Source organism: Bos grunniens, chromosome 14 (genome assembly GCF_055505025.1).
Source record: "Bos grunniens cultivar Pamir isolate PY7600 chromosome 14, Bosgru_T2T1.0, whole genome shotgun sequence".
In the NCBI taxonomy this organism is placed as follows: Eukaryota; Metazoa; Chordata; class Mammalia; order Artiodactyla; family Bovidae; genus Bos; species Bos grunniens.
The window spans coordinates 56,423,020-56,446,157 of NC_141178.1; the positions used below are offsets into that span (position 1 = coordinate 56,423,020).

The 23,138-nt window shown below is 40.1% G+C and overlaps 1 protein-coding gene across 4 annotated transcripts in view; it reads left to right on the forward strand.

Annotated features, from left to right (window-relative positions):
- CA8 (carbonic anhydrase 8 (inactive)) overlaps window positions 1-22,584 on the forward strand; it is an 82,579-nt gene extending 59,995 nt beyond the window's left edge. Inside the window, exons 8-9 of one of the 4 annotated variants that reach the window (XM_086336886.1) lie at window positions 3,477-3,656; window positions 21,366-22,584. In XM_086336886.1, the coding sequence (XP_086193012.1) occupies window positions 3,477-3,611 (135 nt within the window). In that variant the 3' untranslated portion in view covers window positions 3,612-3,656; window positions 21,366-22,584. Of the gene's footprint in view, window positions 1-3,476; window positions 4,344-12,970; window positions 14,033-21,365 lie in introns of those variants that run through there. The other 3 variants (XM_086336887.1, XM_086336888.1, XM_086336885.1) reach the window with 3 other exon arrangements.
- Window positions 22,585-23,138: the final 554 nt, after the last annotated feature.

Genomic DNA, 23,138 nt, shown 5'->3' on the forward strand with positions numbered 1-23,138 from the left:
AACTGCTGTCATGAAGAAAGCAGTTTTAAAGCTGAACTTTGAGTGAGCCATCAAGGTCAGACATCAGTGAAGGCTGGAATGAACGTTGTAGACCGGTGGGCGTGCCACCCAGTTCAGGGAACAGTGGCTGCTCAGCTTTCTACCTTCACGGGTGAGGACGTGTCTCCCAAGTGTTAAATCTCTCTCTTCTCCATCTCTCTCTTTTAAATTGGCTGAACACACATACCATGTTTAAGTAGAGGAGCATTAAAAATCGATGAACTCGTACATACTGATTGATAATGATGGCCCCTGTATGGCCCTGACATTTGAATTTAGCTGAAGACTTTTATCTCGGAATATTATTCTGCTTCTTTCTCACTCTGTCTCATTTTGGTGCAATAACAGAGTGCGCACTCGAAACCATTTGAAGTGACTAAAGGATTCTGAGGGGTGGTTACTTCAGAAAAATTGGCATTTCAGAGAGATGTGTTTTTTCCCCTATCTTTGTTGATGTTTGAAGTCTTCAAAGCATCACTCTGATCAGAGAAAAACATTTCTTGTGAAGCAGTTCTCTCTGAGAAGGCAATGATTGGAGACTGGCCGGCTGTTGACTCAGATCTCTTCTAGAAGAAGTCGTTTTCACAGAAGGTATTTCAGGCTGAGGCCTGGGGCTTGAAAGATTTAGCTTCAGTTCAGAATACGTAAATACAAAGTTAACTCAGCTTTGCAATAAGCTTCAGAGTCAATAAGAAATGGAGTATTTCTTGAAATACCTCGAGGCAGTCAAGTTTTGAGTCCACAGTGCTCAGTGGTGACCCTGTCCTGGGTTTATAGGTTCTGATTGCAGCTCTTACATATGATCACACACACAGGGAATGGGAGGAAAGAGAACCTTCTGTTTCTCAGTCAGCTGGTTTATTATTTCTAGTCTCCTTTCTTGCGTACAACATTGTAGCTAAATAATCATCTCCAAATGCAGAAGCTTGGACTTCAGAAGTCATGTGGTTATTGATGAACATTCTCTGTGTGCTTGGAGCTGTGCTGAGTGTTCTCATGAATGATCTTATTTACCTCATATCACCCCGGAACACTGTTATCACCTTCATCTCTGTTATTCACAGGTGGAGACTGAGCTTGAAAAGGAAGAGCAGTTGGGTTGTTTGGGTCTTGGGTAGCAGAGACTGGACAAGAACCAGCCTTTGGATGCAGTCTGTCCTTGAGCTTCATCTTCTTTTTGAAAAATCATAGGCTCCTCTGACTAAGAAGTTTCCCTTTCACTCCATCTCAGGGAAATCTAAGAAAAATGCACCTCACAAATAATTATAAGGGATTCTCATGAAGACTTGGCTCTAGACATTTTTCAGGTGCAACAAGCAATATGAGTACTGCCATATTCCCTCCTGTAAACCCATGAGAAGGTCTAGTGAGAAACCATTATATAGATTAAAAATCTCATGGCTTATATGACTGGCACTTTTTTATATAAAAACAGCATGTGGATGTTATTTTAAAAAAACAGGACAATCCTAATAGGATCAGGGTTAACCCATTTAGGGAAATCAAACAGTGTTTGAAGAGATAGGAAAATAGAACTTTAGAAGGCAAATTTCTTTCCTTTTTATAATTCTATTTATTTATTCATGGCTGTGTTGGGTCTCCATTGCTGTGCAGGCTTTTCTCTAGTTGCAGCAAGCAGGGGCTGCTCTTCATTGCGGTGCAAGGGCTTCTCATTGTGGTGGCTTCTCTCGCTGTGTAGCACAGGCTCTGGGGTGCGCTGGCTTCAGCAGTTGCAGTTTCCGAGCCTTGGCGCGTAGGCTTGGTAGTTGTGGCACATGGGATTAGTTGCTCTGTGGCATGTGGGATCTTCCCGGGCCAGGGATAGAACCCGTGTCTCCTGCATTGGCAGGCAGTCTTTACTGCTGAGCCACCAGGGAAACTAGAAGTCAAATTTCTGACTTGGGTTCTGATCTAGCAAGCCATTTAATTTTTCCCAGCTCTGATTTCCAATTCATATGTGAGTGGATTGAATTAGAATCTTGTGAGATTTGACTCTTCTGGAGTCAGAGAACCTCTTAGGAGAATGCACCAGTGAAATTTTATAGGAGTCCCATGGGTCCTCTAAAGTCTGTGGATTTCTAGGTTTTTATTGGAACCCTGAATTAGTTACTATCATGTGGGTTTCCCCCTCATGATTGGATTAAGTCTGTGTCAGTGTTTTGTGAACCTTTGTGGGTAGAAGCCTCTGAGTCACAGACAGTGATGCTTTGGTCGATTGGTGCTATTCACGTCACATTTGCTCAATGTCCTGGGTTATATGCTGGCTCTAGGGTCTACTGATGACTAGAATTTCTGAAGAGGTGGCTGTGGGACTGGGAAGAGGGCACGTGGCCTTGGAATTGTCAGACCCAGATTATCTGGAATCTTCCTTAACCTGTCTGACCTCAGTTTCTCCTTTTGTGTAAAGAATGAAGAATGTCTCATGTGATTTTATGTGGCATTTAAAGGAAATAACAGATGATTTGACAAAGGTAAATCAACTGCTAGATGGCAGTGAGCTTGGCAAAAGCTCCTCACGTGTTTGCTGGTTGCTCAAACACTTCCAGTGGGTGGTGTCTGGCAGACTATGAGTTCTCAGGAGGTACAACTTGGCCAGTGAGGGAGACTGCCGTGAGCTGATGGGAATGGTCTCTTGGGACTGTGGTAACCAATAGTGCGTAACTGGAAACCACGGGATCTGGGGAGGCTGCCTGAGAAGGGAGATAAACTTGAAAATCACTGTTGTCACAGGAAGAAGATGGGCTTAAACTTTTGAAAAATCAGAGGCATTCTTTGCTCTTTGGAGGGCTCAACAAGCAGCAAAGGGAGTTTTTTGATGAAAAAGCCTCCATCTAATATATTTAACATATAATCAGTTAGCATATAGTAACACCATGATTCAGTATAGAGATATACTTGAGAAGCATTTCAGAACATTTCTTCATTTGTTCACTTTTTCTTATTATGTTACGGCAGACATGGAAGTTTTTTTTTTTTTAGGTATTACAGATTATCTCCTTTTTATTTTTATCTTTTTTATTTTTGGCCACAACAGGCAGCATGTCGGGATCTTAGTTCCCCTACCAGAGATAGAACCGGTGACCCCTGCATTGGAAGTATCGAATTCTAACCACTGGACTGCTAGAAATATCCCCATAAGAGCTATTTGAGAGAGATGTATATCCTTTTTGCATGAACAGATCCAGCAGGTTTTGACAGTTGTTTGGGTTTATCTGGAGGCCTTCCTATCTCTGCTTCTGTTGTCTTCTTTCCTCTTGTAGAGGTTGTGTCTAATGTCTTAGCTCTGGAAGAATGAACTCAGTTTTTCTCTTTTTCGAAGCTTAATTTTCTCTTTTTAAATGCTTGTAATTTATGCATATTTTAAGTTATCGATGAGATTCCCATCTTGCTTATGGCCGGTTGACAATTAATCTGTTCTGTTCTGCTTTTATTTTCAGATTGAAGAATTTCGAAGGCTGAGGACACACGTGAAGGGGGCAGAGCTCGTGGAGGGCTGTGACGGGATTTTGGGAGACAATTTTAGACCCACGCAGCCGCTCAGTGACAGAGTCATTAGAGCTGCGTTTCAGTAGCCAGAGAAAACAGGAGCTGAGAGTACGTGTGGGTACTTCATCTGGGTACGTGTGGATTAAATGAGGAAAACAGGCACACCGTTGAGCCTGCACGTGAAAGCAGCTCTCATGATGAACCTGTTAATTTTGCAATGTGAATGCACTTCATTGAAATTTAGGACACATTCTCAAGCCCCATTCATTACAAGTCAGGTGGTTTGTAAAAATTTCACACCCTTTAGGGAAAAATCTACATTCCTTATGTTTTTCCAGCAGTGCAGCCTTTCATTCTATTGATAGGTTTTGCTTTAATATCAGCTTTCATAAGGGAAGGCACTTGAGGCAGGGTAATGATGATACGCAAGTACTTCTTCTTTGGTACTTTGCTGTGTTGTCGTAGCTTGAAACTGCAGCTGTTATCTCCTGATGAATGGGGAGCATGAAGGAAGGGGCTGGGAGTTGTTGAGCCTCAAAGCTGGCCACTTGTCCAGTGCAGATTGGTCATCTTGCTTATTGGGGTAGGTAGTGAGGGTAGATCAGGCCAGAGTGATAATACTTACCCTGTGTAAGTGATTTTATTCGATAGATCAAGAAGCACTTGGTGATTATATAAATGCAGCATGTTTCTTTACTGATGGAATATTCTAATAATCTATACATTTTAATATATTGGATTCAATGTATGTGTTACTTACCCTTAAGGAGCTAACAAAATAAACATCACAAACAAGGAAAATATAAAATATATATAAATGCCTGTGTACTGGGTTACTTCTTCACTTTGTAGATTGACCAGGATCACATACCTAGGTCAGTGTGTTGCTATGAAACCGCTGCTTCCCGTGAGAGCAAAGTGCCTATTGGAACAGTTTCCGAGGAGTCAGCACAGAGCTCTGACTGTTTAGCGGTCTGTTGGGAGTGTGTCTTCTCACCCTATGTCAGTGTTCCAGTGGATGGGGGAGTCACAGAGGAACTGAAATCTCTGGCCTCCAGGAGCTCACAGTCTGGGACTTCCTTGGTGGTCCAGTGGTTAAGACTTACCTTCCTGGAAGAGTGTGTGGATTCGATCCTGGTCAGGGAGCTAAAATCCCACATTCCTCATGGCCAAAATAACAAAGTGTAAAACAGAGGCAATATTGTAACAAATTCAGTAAAGACTTCAGAAATGGTCCACATCAAAAAATATTTTAAAAAACAGAGCTTAAGCCTGAGATGGTGAGCAGGACAATGTAAAAACATTTCAAAAGTACAGTTACAAATTGTAATAAATTCTGTGAATGAGAAGAACAAAAAAGTGGAGTGGAGGAGATTTTGGCTAGAGGGAATATCTTTGCAAAGATCCTCGAGGGTCCCCTCTCTGTGGAGATGGTAAGACTTTGGTGCGCTGAGATACCTGAAAGAAGCCCCCTGAGTCTGCGGTGTGGAAATGAAAGGGAAAGTCAGGCGGGGCCCTGTCTTCAAGGGCTTTGTCAGCCGAGTTAGATGTCTTTATCTCATTGTCAATGTGTTGACGTCTAAGGGTTCTCAAGGGAGTGGCCTGACCCCTGTATATTCTCAGTAGATCACAGTGGCTGGAGAATGAATGGACTGGATTACTCTGGGCCAGGCTGGGGGAGTAGAAAGGTATTTTAGAAGTCCATTGGGTAACCAAGGTGCAAGGCATGGAAGCTTGGGTACCAGACTAGGAACAGTGCAGATGGAGAGAGGTTTATGTTTGTGAAAGAGTCTTGAAAGTGATATCTAGGGGTAAGTTGCATGTGAGTGAGAGGAGATGGAATTATCAATGATAACAGCTGGGGTTTGGGGCTTTAGAAACCGTAGGCAGAGTGACAACAGGGAAGCTGGATAGGTTCTGTCTGAGATGGAGAGATAGAGAGGACTGAGAGTGGCTTGTCAATCACAACAGTGGGTGGACCCGCCACGAAGGAAGCTGGAATTTCAAAAGCGGAGATCAGAAAAGAGGTCTGAACAGAATGTGGGAGTTGTGGGCATAGATTATGTGTGTCTGCATGTGTGTGTACAAATAATGTTCTAATAATACATGGGGATGACCTCACGTGTTCATAAAACCTTATGTGTTGCTTTATGATAAGTTAACCAAAGCACCAGGAAGTTAGGTCATTTGCCCAAAGTTGCTGAGCAGTGGAAGTGGAAGTTGGACTCGGGCAGCCTGACTGACAGAGCCCTCTGTCATAAGCAGTAAGGGTCAGAGATCAGGGAGCATCTCCACACTCGGGCCCTCAGGACAGCAGGAGGATGAGGGATGTAGGTTGCACAGGGCAGAAGTGGAGTTTGAAGGGAGGAGGCGGCGATACCTTGTAATGAATCAGCTTCCCCCTAGCTATCTGTTTTACTCATGGTAGTGTACATGTGGGGCTTCCCTGGCCGCTCAGCAGTAAAGAAGCTACCTGTAGCAAGAGACCGGGGTTCAGTCTCTGGATCGGGAAGATCCTCTGGAGCAAGGCACTCCTCCAGTATTCTCATACATATAGTGTTCAGTATGGAGTGGAGTGTACCCACTCCAGTATTCTTTCCTGGAGAATGCCATGGACAGAGAAGCCTCGTGGGCTGCAGCCCATGGGGTCACACAGAGTCGACACAACTGAAGTGACTCAGCAGCAGCAGCAGCAGCAGCAGCATCGGTGGCGTATATGTGTCAGTGCTGCTCTCTCACTTCATCCCACCGCCTCCTTTCCCCTTGCTGTGTCCACACCTTCATTCTCTAAGTCTGCGTCTCTATTCCTGACCTGCAAATAGATTAAGCTGTACCATTTTTCTAGATTCCATATATATGCATTAATGTATTTGTTTTTCTCCTTCTGACTGCACTCTGTATGACCATCTCTTGGTCTGTCCGTATCTCTACAGGTGACCCAGTTTCGTTCCAAATGAAGGCTTTTTTTTTTTTAAACGAGAAATACTGGAACTTTCTATATGAGGGGTGGGGAATGAGCCAGTAGGTAGGCAGGGCTGAAGATGCTGTTTCTCGAGAGGCTAATCCTAGCAGTAAAGTCTGTGAAAAGTTGCCAGGGGATGGAATTCTAAGCACAAGTGGAGGTTGACTTTTGTTAAGGGAATAGACACGTTCCATGCATTCAGAGGAAGGAAGGAGGTGGTGGTTTATAGACAGCATTTTGTGACTTGCTTTACCGTTTAAGGGGGATTGGGGAAGAGCTGGGAGTCGGGGAGGGAAGCTGAAGAAGCTGGGAGCAGAGGGTGGGGGGAGGGGTGCAGGCAGGACTCATTGGAGGGCAGGCAGAGAGGCACAGTGAGGCTGGTGAGCATGAGTTTGTGAATTTATCCAGTGCAGGTTTGGTATACTCTTCTGTGAATATCAGTAACCATAAATGACATTTTTTATGAAATGAGATGATTGGCTTGAGTTTTTGATCCTTATCTTGCCCTCCATGCAAATTGCCTCTCTAAATATCTAAATAATCATCCCTATGTTATCTCTGTCTTACACACACACACACCCTTAAATGTTTATGAGGAGATTGCATCTATTTCAGATACATATGCTTCGTATTCATTGTATGATAAGAAGACAATGTGTAATTCTCAAAGTTTTCAATTAATTACAGTATAGATATTTTAAGAGAGAGGATGGATTGCTATCCTTGTCTTGGTGGCTGAGATTCCTGAAAGGGGGTCATTTTTCCCCAGATTCTTAAGAATGGTGAGAAATTCTCTCAAAGATGAGTTCACTTCTGACTGTATCCTTTCATGAATACATTTTTGATCCTTTTATCTTGAAATGTGTAATACAAATCTAGTCATACTTCTACATAAAAATTATATTGGGAAATCAGACTTATGGATGTGTGCTTTTTATTTGATATTTAATAATGCCCTAAGGCAGGTAATTCAAATTTTATTAAAGTGAAATGATTTGACAGTCAGACTTTGAATTTAATGCATGAATGTTTCATTTAAGCTCTTAGAACTGAGAAGGAAAAAAACTTTTTTTCTGATAGCTTTCTAAAAAAATGTTCAAAATAATTCAGATTTATTTTAGCTATGCTTTACTAAAATAACTTTAGTTTGGGGATTTAAAATGACATTCATTTTTACATGACGTGTCTAGACATCTGGAGGGTTTTGATAACCGAGACTTATTATTCCCATGAATTACCTGGGACTTTTTATATTACCATTTAAGAAGTATGAACTATGGTTTTGTACTTGTTTGAAGAGTTCACATGTAACTCATCCAGATCCAAGGCTAGTTCACATTTCTGGGAGCCAGTTTACCCATCGAACTTATGGGTGTAGGAGAACCAAACCGTAGGCACAACAAATCAGAAATAAGACCAAGCTTTCTGACCAGTTTCTTTGCTGCCCTTGGCATGATAATGTGACTTCAAAGACCCAGAAAGGGACTCTGCCCAAATATGTGGGTAAATTTGACACAGGGATCTTTCAGAAATACTTTTTTCTTCTTCCGTTTTTTCGTTTTCTAATCTATTGGGAGCACACTTACCATTTCCCCTTTTAAGGGAGGGAAAGGAGATGATCTAGAATTTTTTGACATTGGTTTTTACAGAAAACAATTATGATTAGCTATAGTTACTGCAAACATGTGTGCAGTTTAACAATATTTGAGTCACAGGGGATTCAGGCAAATATATGAACAGTCAGGATAGCTTTCTAAAAACGGACTCATATTTAATGAAACAAACAGGCAAGTAATTATTTCATTGGAAGGTTAGTATTATAGTGTTTGATGCTACCTGTGACATTTATTACATCTAAGAAGACGATGTTATAAATTGCAAAAGCACACATACAGTCTGAACATGACTTCAGGTTCTATCATAATATTGATATTAACCTTCAAATGAAATAATTACTTGCCTGTTTGTTTCATTAAATATTAGCCAATTATTAGAAAGCTATTCTGTTTAAAAATGTGCCTATTTCCCCTGTGACTCAGTTTAATTGTTAAGCAGAACACATGTTTACAGTAACTATAGTTAGTTATAATTATTTTCTGTAAAAACCAATGCCACAGAATTCTAATTAAGGGGAAACTATAAGTGTGCTCCAAATATATTAGAAAAAAAGAAAAAGGTAAGAAGAGAAAAGATAAGTAAGTATCTCTGAATAATTCTTGTGTCAAACTTACCCTCATATTTGGGCAGAGACCTTTTCTGGGTCTTCGAAGTCACATTCAGACTATACTGAATTCTTCCTCATGTATACTTTTGCAGTTAATAACGTTGTCTTCTTAAGTTTAATAAATACTATAGCTAGCATCAATTTCTTATCAGTTTTCTTTTATAACCTGACAAAGTTGGAGGTTAGAAAAGGCCAAGCCATTATGGAAAAGGAGGGGCTGTGTGGGGAAGGGATAATGTCAACTCTGAATGACCAAGTAGGCAAAAGCTATTATCCTTCCAGGATAAATGGAAATCTCAGAGCCATATTTTTAGTCAATAGAACTTGGACTTGACTCACTCTAATAATTTAATATGATATACAGCATTAGGGTGAGAAATGAGAGCTCAATGGATATAGCTGTTTTCTATTTACTATATCATATAGAATTGTCCAAAAATGAATGAATTTCCTAAAGGACTTCAAAATGATTTCAAGAAAGGCCTATTAAAATACCAAGGGTACTCAGCCCATCTATTATGTGTTTATTGTATGATATAAAAGTTGTTATTAACCCAAGAATGAAAAATATCAAAACTGTATAGACATTTCTTCAAGATGACCAAAGAAGGAAAATAATCCTTACTTCCATATCTGTCTCTTTTTTTGTGTGTATTGAAATGTTAATAATTTATTGAGGGTAAGATTGCTGAAATGATTTATCCCTCCCCCTTCACTTGAATTTAAACAAAATTGTATTTGGGAGGAAGAAAAGAAAACATTTTGCAGTCATGGGTCAGCTTTTATGTTGAACATTAATATGTTAGGATACCTTAAGTAGAGTAGATTTTGTTATTTTAAACTTCATATATTTTCCATAAGAAAGACACCAAGACCAGGTTCATCTCACCTAAACATGTTGTACTGTGTCTCTTTCCTCATGGATGCTCATTATTGGTATTTCCTCAAAGCAATTTTTAAATTTTGTTTTTCCAGTTTGGAGCTTATTAAGAAAAGATAATTCACAAAGAAGCATTCATTTCATTTTCCACTGTCAGTTCTTTCCAGCTCTTATTTTCCATGATGAAGTTCATAGATACTTTGTTGTTATTCAGTTGCTCAGTCATGTCTGACTCTTTGCAACCCCATGGACTGCAGCACGCCAGGCTTCCCTGTCCCTCGCCGTCTCCTGGAACTTGCTCAAATTCATGTCCATTGAATTGGTGATGCCATCCAAACATCTCGTCTTTTGTCGTCCCCTCTGTCAAAACTTAGGAAAGCATGTTTGTCATAACCCAGGAACTATGAAAACCCAGCACATAGAGAGACCTTGCCAGAGGGCACTTGCTGTTGGAGTCGTCATGGTTCAGCCTAGTGGGCCTCCTCTCTTTGTAGGTGAATCACCTACACCCTCAGCCTCTGTTACCCCCGAATGCAGATAACCCTCATTTATATGCCTGCACCAGGGCTCCCTGTTAAGCTCTGGAATTGGATGCCCAGCTGTTTGCATGACTTTTCTTCTGCATGTGCCAAAGACCTATATACTGAGTTTCAGACTCAGTATATAAAAGATTGAATTTATGATCTTCCTTTTTTTAAAAAAAAATTCTTTTGTTTCTATTCAAATCCACTTGGTTACTTTTGTGTGTTTTTCAAAAAATATTGATTTTTATTTATTTATTTGACTGCGCCAGGGATTAGTTGCAGCACATGGGATCTCTTTTAGTTGCAGCATATGGGATCTAGTCCCCTGGCCAGGGATGCAACCCAGGCCCCCTGCATTGGGAGCATGGAGTCTTAGTCACTGGCCCACCAGAGAAGTGCCATGATCACGATTTGCAGACTAGCCTTTCTTCCAGTTTCCTCATGGTCCATCCATATTGCTGCAAATGACATTATTTCATTCTTTTTATGGCCGAGTAATATTCCATTGTGTATATGTAATACATCTTCTTTTCCATTCCTCTGTTGATGGACATTTAGAATGCTTCCACATCCTGGCTATTGTAAATAATGTGGCAGTGAAAACTGGGGTGGATGCATCTTTTTAAATTATATATGTATGTATCTTTTTGAACTATCTCTCAGTGTATGCCCAAGAGTGGGATTGCTGGGTCATATGGTAACTCATATGGAAAGCTCAGCAGCGGCCACAGGACTGGAAAAGGTCAGTTTTCATTCCAGTCCCAAAGGCAATGCCAAAGAATGTTCAAACTACCGCACAATTGCACTCATCTCACAGGCTAGTAAAGTGATGCTTAAAATTCTCCAGGCCAGGCTTCAGCAATATGTGAACCGTGAATTTCCAGATGTTCAAGCTGGATTTAGAAAAGGCAGAGGAACCAGAGATCAAATTGCCAACATCTGCTGGATCATGGAAAAAGCAAGAGAGTTCCAGAAAAACATCTATTTCTGCTTTATTGACTATGCCAAAGCCTTTGACTGTGTGGATCACAATAAACTGTGGAAAATTCTTCAAGAGATGGGAATACCAGACCACCTGACCTGCCTCTTAAGAAACCTGTATGCAGGTCAGGAAGCAACAGTTAGAACTGGACATGAAACAACAGACTGGTTCCAAATAGGAAAAGGAGTTCGTCAAGGCTGTATATTGTCACTCTGCTTATTTAACTTATATGCAGAGTACATCATGAGAAACACTGGGCTGGAGAAAGCACAAGCTGGAATCAAGATTGCCGGGAGAAATATCAATAACCTCATATATGCAGATGACACCACCCTTATGGCAGAAAGTGAAGAACTAGAGAGCCTCTGGATGAAAGTGAAAGTGGAGAGTGAAAAAGTTGGCTTAAAGGTCAGCATTCAGATAACAAAGATCATGGCATGTGGTCTCATCACTTCATGGGAAATAGATGGGGAAACAGTGGAAACAGTGGCTGACTTTATTTTTTTGGGCTCCAAAATCACTGCAGATGGTGATTGCAGCCATGAAATTAAAAGACACTTGCTCCTTGGAAGGAAAGTTATGACCAACCTAGATAGCATATTCAAAAGCAGAGACATTACTTTGCCAACAAAGGTCTGTCTAGTCAAGGCTATGTTTTTTCCAGCGGTCATGTATGGATGTGAGAGTTGGACTATAAAGAAAGCTGAGTGCCGAAGAATTGATGCTTTTGAACTGTGGTGTTGGAGAAGAGTCTTGAGAGTTCCTTGGACTGCAAGGAGATCCAACCAGTCCATCCTAAAGGAGATCAGTCTTGAGTATTCGTTGGAAGGACTGATGTTGAAGCTGAAACTCCAATATTTTGGCCACCTGATGCAAAGAGCTGACTCATTTGAAAAGACTGTGATGCTGGGAAAGATCGAAGGCAGAAGGAGAAGGGAATGACAGAGGATGAGACGGTTGGATGGCATCACTGACTCGATGGACATGGGTTTGGGTAGACTCCCAGAGTTGGTGATGGACAGGGAGGCCTGGCGTGCTGTGGTTCATGGTGTCACAAAAAGTTGGACACGACTGAGCGACCGAACTGAACTGAACTGAACTGATGATAACTCTATTTTTAGTCTTTTAAGGAACCTTTGTATACATTCTCCATAGTGGCTGTACCAATTTACATTCCCACAAACAGTGCAGGAGGGTACCTTTTTCTTCACACTCCTCCCTTATTTACTGCTTGTAGTCTTTTTATGATGGCCATTCTGATCATTCTGATCCTTCAGTTTTAATTAAACAAACATGCCAGTTAAAACTAGTTTTGGTAGCATACAATGCTAAAATAGTCTAGACAATGCCCAATATCTTATACAGAATCTGAAATATTTGTTGGATAATATGGAGGTTTCTCCTATCAAGAGATTTGACACTATGTAATATCATTCTCAGGCTTCCCTGGTAGCTCAGCTGATAAAGAAACCGTCTGCATTGCAGGAGACCCTGGTTCAATCCCTGGGTGGGGAAGATCCCCTGGAGAAGGGATAGGCTACCCACTCCAGTATTAATGGGCTTCCCTGGCAGCTCAGATGGTTAAGAATCCACCTGCAATGTGGGAGACCTGGGTTTGATCCCTGGGTTGGGAAGATCTCCTGGAGGAGGGCGTGGCAACTTACTCTAGTATTCTTGCCCAGAGAATCCCCATGGACAGAGGATCCTGATGGGCTACAGTCCATGAGGTCCAAAGAGTCGGACACGACTGAGCGATTAAGCACAGCAATACCATTCTCAGAATAAATTAATTGTTAAACTAATAAAACCATGTTGGTTTTGGATGAGTCTATTTTCTATCATGTCTGTATAGTCAAAGCTGTGATTTTTCCAGTATTCATTTACAGATGTGAGAGCTGGACCATAAAGCAAGCTGAGTGCTGAACAATTGATGATTTTGAACTGTGGCTCTGGAGAAGACTCTTGAGAGTCCCTTGGATTGCAAGGCGACCAAACCAGTCAATACTAAAGGAAATCAACCCTGAATATTTATTGGAAGAACTGATGCTGAAGCTGAAGCTCCAGTACTTTGGTCACCTAATGCAAAGAGCCAACTCTTCAGAAAAGACGCTGATGCTGGGAAAGATTGAAGGCAGGAGGACAAGGGAATGACAGAATATGAGATGCTTGGATGGCATCACAGACTCAATGGACATGAGTTTGAATAAACTCTGGGAGATGGTGACAGGGAAGTCTGTGGGGTCGCAAACAGACACGGCTTATCGACTGAAAAAAAAACAAATTTTCTATTACATTGCTTCTTTAAATGCCTGCACAATTTCTGAATTCTTATACTTTTAGTGGTTAGAAACTCATAAGTTTTGAGGGCTTGTCTGTAGAATATATTTTCAAAGACATCTTAGAAGCATGGAGTTGAATTGGATCTCAGAAAGTTATTTAATCTAGTCTTCTGCCTGAAGAGGCCTTCAGCTAAATTATTACAGATGGTTGATTTCCATATCTAGGAACAAGCAAACAAACCTTCATTGTATGAGATAACTACTTCAGAGGTTTTTTATTTTAACTCCTGCATAATGCAAAAGGAAAAATAAAAACAAAAAACCTCGAAATAGTCTCCTGGTAAAGTATGAACTGAATTGGAGCACCATTTTGATAGTAATATTTTTTATGGTTTACCATAAATGAATATTTTTGATGAATGTATTCCAAGATTTATGTTTTTCTTGTGTTAGCAGCATGTGAGATTTCCAGTAACCTATATGGTACAGAGAAACTCATGTAATTTTTCACAAACACGAATGAATGTTGATTCTAATTTTAGTCAGGGTACAACCAATGGTTCTCTAATGGTATCTTTTATTTCAATAATAATTATATTTAGTGGGTCCCAGCAATAAAATCACTGTAATGAGGAATAAAAGATTGTAAATATGAATAACAGTGTTATTAATCATCTAAATTAGTCATTTATGGCACATTTCTGGACCTGAAATATTTCCATAGGAAATAATGCTAAAATCCACATTTACTTATAATTAGACATAATACAAACCTTCTCCTTAAAATAGTTGCTCAAATCCCAATTCAGCTTAATTTCATTGACTTTGATTTCTGGACTGAAAGCATTAAACTTGAACCTAGTGAAAAATGTGTAATATGTGCATTCGATTAAGAAGTAATTAGATACTCAATCACCCTTACAACACACTTGGGATTAGGGAAGAAGGAAGAAAAATGTGACTCACTGTTGTGTATAAAACAGTTTTGTTAATGAGTTGAGTGCTAATTGAGATTGAGAAAGTGTCAAAAAAGCATAAGGTAGATTGGCTTGGGAAGAACTTTAAAAGCTAAGTTTAGTGGTTTATGATACTTTGGTGCAGAAGAGTTGGATATGACTTAGCAGTTAAACAATAATAACATGTATGCAATATACAAAGCAACCTGATGTGTTCTTGAGTTTTGGTTAAAGTTTAAAAATGCGTTTATTATTTTATTTTGACTGTGCTGGGTCTTTGTTGCAGTTTACAGGCTTCTTGCGGCAGCTTCTCTTGTTGCGGAGCACGGTCTCTAGGTGTATGGGTGTCAGTACTTGCGGCTCCCAGTCTCTGGAGCACAAGCTTAGTACTTGTGGCACACAGGCTGAGTCGCTCGGCAGCACATGGGATCTTCCTGGACCAGGGATGGAACCCATGTCCCCTGCACTGGCAGGCAGATTTTTTACCATGAACCACCAGAGAAACCCTACACCTTCATTCTAAGTAACACATTCTAGTGAGCGATGACAGGAAAGAATGAACGCTGTTTTGTGTTTCAGACCCTGGGCTATATTTTATCTCATTTAATCCTCACATTGATCTCGTGAGTCATGTTCTTTCATTTCCATTTTAGAAATAAAGACCCTAAGTCAGAGGGGTTGAGTAACTTGCTCAGGTCACAGACAGTACACTGCAGACCCAAGGTTCACACCCAGGTAGGTTTCACTGCAAACCCTGAGCTCTTTTCACTGCACATTTCAAATAACAAAGGGCAGATAATCCTTGCATATCTTTGCCTCCTTATCTCTCTTTTAAAAAAATTTATTAATTTATTTATTGGCTGCACCACAAAGCATGTGGGATCTTAGCTTCTTGACCAGGGGGGATTGAACCTGTGCTTTATACATTAGAAGGTAGAGTCTTGACCACTGGACCACCAGGGAAGTCCTTCCTTATCTCTTTAGATAGGTTCCTAGGATTGAGATTTCTAGGGAAAAAGGACATCCAAGCTTTCATTTTTGGTATCACATTGCTAATATCCCCAGTTGGTGCTCAGTCACTCAGTCGTGTCTGACTCTTTGTGACCCCATGGACTGTAGGCAGCCAGGCTCCTCTGTCCATGGGATTTCCCAGGCAAGATACTGGAGTGGGTTGCCATTCTCTTCTCCAGGGAATCTTCCCAACCCAAGGACTGAACCCACGTCTCTTGTGTCTCCTGAATTGGCAAGTGGATTCTTTACCAATAGTGCCACCTGGGAAGCCCCAGTATCCCCTAAGTGTTAGCCTAATTTATGCTTGCATCATGGGTTCAAGGTGTTTTTGCCCTTTTAAAAATCAGTCACTTTATACTTTTCACCCCTTTCTCATCTCCTTTTTTACTCCTCACTGTCTTGAAATGTGTTCATCTCCATTACCTATTGAAATTTCTGTGGCAAGAGTCACTCTTTGATTTTCTTTCTGTTCTTTGTCCCTGTGTCTCCAAATAGAATACATGTTCGCGGCAGAAAATTCAAATAACACACAAAAGAATGAAGCAACAAGCGTCTCTCAAACCCTCCTCTCAGTGACGAGCACTGGGTTGAAAGTGGAGGCCCCCGGTGGCACAGCGGTGGATGGATGGCTTGGGTTCCATTCTGACTCCACCACCAGTTAGCTGTGTGACCTTGACAAAGTTACTGATGTCTCTGAGTCTAATTCTTTCTTTTAAAAAAATTCTTTAATATTTTTTATTGTAGTATAAAGACTCTGCTTTTGGAGATTTTTTACTGAATTATCTTACTTAAAGAGGGACACGGCAGTGGGTTATCAATTGGCTGAACCAAACTCCTTGGAACAAAGGTCAGCCAAGCAACTCTGCAACTTCTAAGAAGGACATGCGTGCACATGTGCTTTTTTATTTTTGAGAGCTTTTCAGGAAGTTCTTCAATGGTAATTTGATTTGCGCTCATTCCCTAGGGTGTCTTCATAGAAGATAATTTAAGGTTCAGAAATAGTCACATGAAAGATAGCATCTGTTATAATTATATTGAAATAGCTGATGATTTAGAAGACTTCTCAAGATTATGGCCTTACTTCAAGGTCTCATTATGAACAGTGATCATTGGGTAATAGAAAATTTCCTTTTATAGTTAAACTTTCTTATTATTTATATATAGATAAATGAGTATTTGGAAGAAGTCCTAAGGAGGGAGAAAGTCAGCCTGATTACCTTTGTATATTCCAAATGTCATTTCTTTAGATAATTATACCAGATAAATTAAAAAAAATTTTTTTTTACAATATTGTGTTGGTTTCTGCCATACAACAACGTGAATGAGCCATAATTATATATATATCCCCCTCCAGTTGAGCCTCCCTCTCCTTCCCCCATCCCAGCTCTCTAGGTGATCACAGAGCACAGAGCTGAGCTCCCTGTGTTTCATAGCAACTTCTCACCAGCTATCCGCTTTACACATGATAGCGTATATATGTTGATGCTATTTCTCCATTTGTCCCACTTTCTCCCTTCCCCACTGTGTCCACAAGTCCATTCTGTACATCTGTGTCACCTTTCCTTCCCTGCAAGTAAATTTATATTCTGATTACCAAATGATAGAATTATTAGAGAAAGTTTAGAAAATATACATGGAGAAGGCGATGGCACCCAACTCCAGTACTCTTGCCTGGAAAATCCCATGGACGGAGGAGCCTGGTAGGCTGTACTCCAAGGGGTCGTGAAGAGTCGGACACGACTGAGTGACTTCACTTTCACTTTTCACTTTCATGCATTGGAGAAGGAAATGGCAACCCACTCCAGTGTTCTTGCCTGGAGAATCCCAGGGACGGGGGAGCCTGTTGGGCTGCCATCTATGGGGTCGCACAGAGTCGGACACGACTGAAGCGACTTAGCAGCAGCAGCAGCAGAAAATATACAAATGCATAAAAAGGAGCTTATGTATCAAATCATGCTAATCCATTAAATAGAAAGGCTTTTAGTTTTGTTTCCACCATGAAGTGTGTTAAAATAACAGGAAAGAGTTTTTTTTTTTTTTAAGTGTCAAAACTTACAAGAATAGAGAAAGCAAAAGAAGAGACGGCAGGAATGGTATTTTGGAAGCAGGTGGTTGTGCGGGAATGGATTTATCACACACAAGGAACAAGGCTGTTTACATGACAGTATCTCTCAAAGTCCCAGGAATTGGTGGCAACGGATGTGTCTAGAAGTTGAAGGAGGCTCAAATCATCCGGACTTGTTAGTAGTTGTTGGAGAAGCAGTTACATCTCTAGGAGCCCTTCTAATCTGTGGTGAATCCCCGTAAGTCCTTATGCTGTGATGAAGGGAGAGTTCCTCTCTTAGAGCACTGAGGCTCGATTGAGGGTTGGGAAACCTTTCTGAAGACTGGGGGATTAAGTAACATCTTTATTGTGCACCTCCTCCCCTACTCATCCGTCAGTACCCTGGCAGGAAGACGTCTACTCAAACAGCAGATGTGCTTGACCAAAGTAATCCAAGAAAACAGATGTGGAATCCAGGAAACAGGAGATCCCCAGAATGATGGTGAAGTGAGGTGGCCAGCGTGGAGGGTGTGAGTCTGGATATTAGCAGGCGAGAAGGTTCTAGAAGAGCTTCCTCCAGAAATACAGAGTTGATAGACTGCATGATATGTCTTAACTTCTTGAGAGGAGAGTCAGACAATTGTAGGCAATTTGGGATTGAGTACTTAGGTGAGGAAAGCTTGAGATAACGATTCATTCCAGAGAAAACAAAAAGTTGTGCAAGAAAGGAAAATGAATGATGTATTAATACTGGTAGTTCAGCTCTGAATAATATTTTCGTGTTTGCTAAGTTACTTCAGTGGTGTCTGACTCTTTGCGACCCTGTGGACTGTAGCCTGCCAGGCTTCTCTGTAAACTGGAGTGGGTTTGAATTCCCTCCTCCAGAGAATTTTCCCAATCCAGGGATCAAACCTGCGTCTTTTATGTCTCCTGCATTCTCAGGTGGGTTCTTTACCATAACACCACCTGGGAAGCCGGATAATATTTACATCATCACAATAAAAGAAATTGAATATTGATCCAACCAAAATTGCTCTATACTGTATTGGGAGGTTGAAGGGAAGGGTTTACAGTGTGTGATGTGTGTGTGTGATGTGTGTGTGTGTGTGTGTGTGTCTAGAGGGGTGGTGGCTGACAGAAGGAAAAGAGGATCTGTCTATCTGTCTTTTGTCTAACTGATGTTTTGGACCATGGTAGCTTAATTTTTTTGCTTCCCTCATGGCTCAGATGGTAAAGAATCTACCTGCAATGCAGGAAACCCAGGTTTGATCTCTTGAGTTGGGAATATCCCTTGGAGGAGGGAACGGCAACCCACTCCATTATTCTTGCCTGGAGAATCCCCATGGACAGAGGAGCCTGGTGGGCTGCAGTCCATGGAATTGCAAAGAATTGGACACAACTGAGTGATTAAGCACAGCGCACACAGCTTAATTTTTAGAATAATTGGATATATTCTTAAAATGAAATTGAATTACTTTCATAAACTTGGAATCTCCACCTCTAGAACACCCTTTCCCAAATGTGTTCTGCAGAGCAGTGTTCCCTCGAGGTGTTTGTTAAATCAAGAGGTGACTGTTCCCGTACATTTGGGGAATCCTGAATATGATGTTTTCCTTTTGGAGATTAACAATGCACATTAGCGTATTAGAGACAGATGATTTTGTATGAAAGAATCATGTTTTACTCAATTTGATCAGAGTTTTCACTGTTTTTTTGACTATAGATCCATTTTTTCCCACCTAACTTCCAGAGTTATGTGAAACATATTTGAGCAAGTGGCAGGGGGGCCTACGGTTTATTTTCCTTTTTCAAAAAATTCATGCATGCTGACCTTTAGGCTTCCTTTAAAAAGCTCTAAAATTCTGAGGCTTGACAATGTGGATCATCAGTTAGTTTTATGTCAGTCACTTTGATTTATAATTTTTTGGGTTATAGTTGTCAAATGTATATATAAACAGCATCCTATTTTACCTTCAAAATCATATCTTTGAGGCATAATCTTAAAATATTTGATCATGGCTCACTATCTTATTTGAAATTTAATTTGGAAATATATACCCTAGCATTATTAATGTTTTCTAATAAATTGTTCTATATAGGGAATACCAGACCACCTGACCTGCCTCTTGAGAAACCTATATGCAGGTCAGGAAGCAACAGTTAGAACTGGACATAGAACAACAGACTGGTTCCAAATAGGAAAAGGAGTACATCAAGGCTATATATTGTCACTCTGCTTATTTAACTTATATGTGGAGTACATCATGAGAAAACATTGGGCTGGAGGAAGCACAAGCTGGAATCAAGATTGCCGGGAGAAATATCAATAACCTCAGATACACAGATGACACCACCCTTATGGCAGAAAGTGAAGAAGAACTAGAGAGCCTCTTGATGAAAGTGAAAGAAGAGAGTGAAAAAGTTGGCTTAAAGCTCAACATTCGGAAAACTAAGATCATGGCGTCTGGTCCTATCACTTCATGGGAAATAGATGGGGAAACAGTGGAAACAGTGGCTGACTTTATTTTTCTGGGCTCCAAAATCACTGCAGATGGTGACTGCAGCCATGAAATTAAAAGACGCTTACTCCTTAGAAGGAAAGTTATGACCAACCTAGACAGCATCTTAAAAAGCAGAGATATTACTTTGCCAACAAAGGTCCGTCTAGTTAAGGCTATGGTTTTTCCAGCGGTCATGTATGGATGTGATAGTTGGAATATAAAGAAAGCCGAGTGCCGAAGAATTGATGCTTTTGAACCGTGGTGTTGGAGAAGACTCTTGAGGGTCCCTTGGACTGCAATGAGATCCAACCAGTCCATCTTAAGGGAGATCAGTCCTGGGTGTTCATTGGTAGGACTGATGTTGAAGCTGAAACTCCAATACTTTGGCCACCTGATGAGAAGAGCTGATTCATTTGAAAAGACCCTGATGCTGGGAGGGATTGAGGGCAGAAGGAGAAGGGGAAGACAGAGGATGAGATGGTTGGATGGCATCACCGACTCAATGGACATGGGTTTGGGTGGACTCCGGGAGTTGGTGATGGACACAGAGGCCTGGCATGCTGAGGTTCATGGGGTCACAAAGAGTCAAACACCACTGAACGACTGAAGTGAACTGAACTGATGTGAATATATACATACATGTGTGGTCATGTGTATGTACATATATACAAGGAAATCCATACATGTATCATGTATGAACAATTTTAAAGTATAGTTTATTAAAAAAGGAAATTGCGTAGTTTTTCTCTAGTTTTTTTTTTTTCTACAGTGAATGTTCTTACACATAAATTTTTATATAATTAGGTGATTGTATCTCTATCATAAGTTTCAAGAAGTGTAATTCTGGGTGAAAAGTATATGCATAATTTTAATAGATATTTGTTGCCCAAAAAACTGGACTAGTTCATGTTCAACAACTGTATGAACCAGTTGTGTTTCCCCAGCCCATCTGTTGTAACACGAGTAGATGTATTGAATGAAAATCTTAGCTGATATTATTTTCTAAATAAGAAGACTCTTAGTTATCTCAAAATGTCTGCTTGTTTCCTGTGTTATTCTGTATTTATTATTTCTTCATTTATTCAATAGAATTTGGGGACTAGGAAGAAGTGGTCTTTGTGCTTAGTTACCACCTGCAATTATTACACCCAAAATTAATGACAACAACTAAAAGCTTTATTTATTATTTTGCATGACATACAAATTTTTTGTTTAGAAAACAGTTCAAACATTCATTTATTTGGCTTGAAAATACATGTTTCTATGAAATTTTGCATTAATAGATTCTGTCAAAGAAAGAAATGTGGAAAAATTGCAGAGGTGACAGACATGAGCATGAAGATATTTTTGAAATTTCCATGTTTTCTTACAAAACTTCTCATTGTTGCTGTCTCCTGTTGGACTGTAGAAAAGACTTTTCAGTTTGCTGTGGAAGAATATCAGTAACATAATTGACTCCTTCTTTTTTGCCTTGAAGGAGGAAGACAATGGTCCTATGGTGTTCTTGGATAAGAAACGGAAACTTTGAGCTGCAGCTTCGGTTTATCCTCAGAGCCTGCATTGTTTTCTTCGTCTAAGCCAACTGTGATGGACATCTGCGACAGTTGCCTGTACACGAGCTCTAATGAAATGTTAGAAATGGCTGTACATTCAAATGGAGCCCCATATTCTGTATCCACATCACTGCTGCTAGTATTCACATTTTTGCACTTACTGTTTATTGCTTATGTGTAGAGGAAATGAAACTAGTTTTCAGAGTTATTGTTAATATGAATGCATATATATCATGTATTAACACTGAGACAGGAAAAATACATTTCCAGCATTTGCAGTCCTTCATTTCCTGTCTCCAACAGAAAATTCACTCATTCGGAGAATAATGTAATTCTTGATAATAAAATGAAAGTTCTGATCAAGAGCAGCATACAGCTTCAAAATGGAATGTGAAGGATTAGTAAAAATCTTATCCTGTGTTACTTTTCAACCCTCATACCATGATTAATGTCAGGGTGATTTGTTATAAAACATAATTTGGGAGTTAATGCAAGAACATAATACTTACTTTATATATTACTTTCTTAGACGATTTAATTGAATATACGAATCTAATCGTACTTGACATATGAGAAGCTGTGGTTTCTAGAAATTTGAGAAAGGGGTAAGAAATAAATTGGATAAAAAGCAGATACTTTATTTTTATTTTATAGCTTTATTTTCCATAATAGAAACATAAATTTAATAGTATGGCATAATAATTAAGTGGTGTACATTTTATGTCTTTAAAATATTTTATTCTATAGGTTTCACATCAGTATATTGAGATATTTCTTTCGAAGATGATCAATGTCTTTATTTTAATTAATATTAAGTGCTACTGGCAAATTTAAGCGTATGCTTAGATGCAATTAGATGTGGCAGAACGAGATAATTTATGTAAAGCAGTAGAGTGCCTGGCACAAAGCTAGTACTTAGTACATGTTATTAGTCGTCATTATAATTATTCTTGTAAAACTAATGACTTCAGTAACATAGACCCAATTTTGAGGGATTTCATGATACAAAATATCAAAGTTAGAAATAATACAGATGGAATTAGGAAGTATGTGTTGAGAGATTTTAGATGTGTTGGGTGGAGGTTGTAATAATGAAAAGCATTAAATGCAAATAAAAAAAATCACACCAAATATCCCCGAAAATGGAAGCCAAGATGGTTCATGGTGGAGGCTTGGGCAGTGGAGTCATAGCTCTGGAGCTGTGGGTGGGGATAGTGGTTTGCATCTTGTGGATTGACTCTCCTGCTTTTCAAGCAGTGTTCTGGGTCAGGCGAAGCCTCTGGTTTTTGTGGCTTGTCTCGCCCAGCATGAAACTTCCACCCTATGAATAAGCTGAGGTTAAGGTGAGCAAGGTCCTGGTATTCTCAGTCTGCCTCTGAGTGGAAAACCTCTGCTCTGTGAGTGGGGGTTGGGTGGAGGAAGGGGGCTTAGGGGCTCTTGAAAGTTAGCCTCTGTAAACCTTTTAAGGATCCTTTGATTGAGGTTTGAGGGAAGAAGGAACCCCATCTTCCTGGCCATACCCACCTAAAATGGGTATTTAATCCTACTAAACTGGAATGAGTGTGTTTATGGCTCAGATTCCAAATAATCTTACTGAGATTCAGGAGAGTTTTCTTGAATACGTTTTTCTCCATTTGTTGCATGTCCTTAGGAAAATTTCTGGACACTTTGCATTTCTTCTCCTTTTTTTTTTTTAA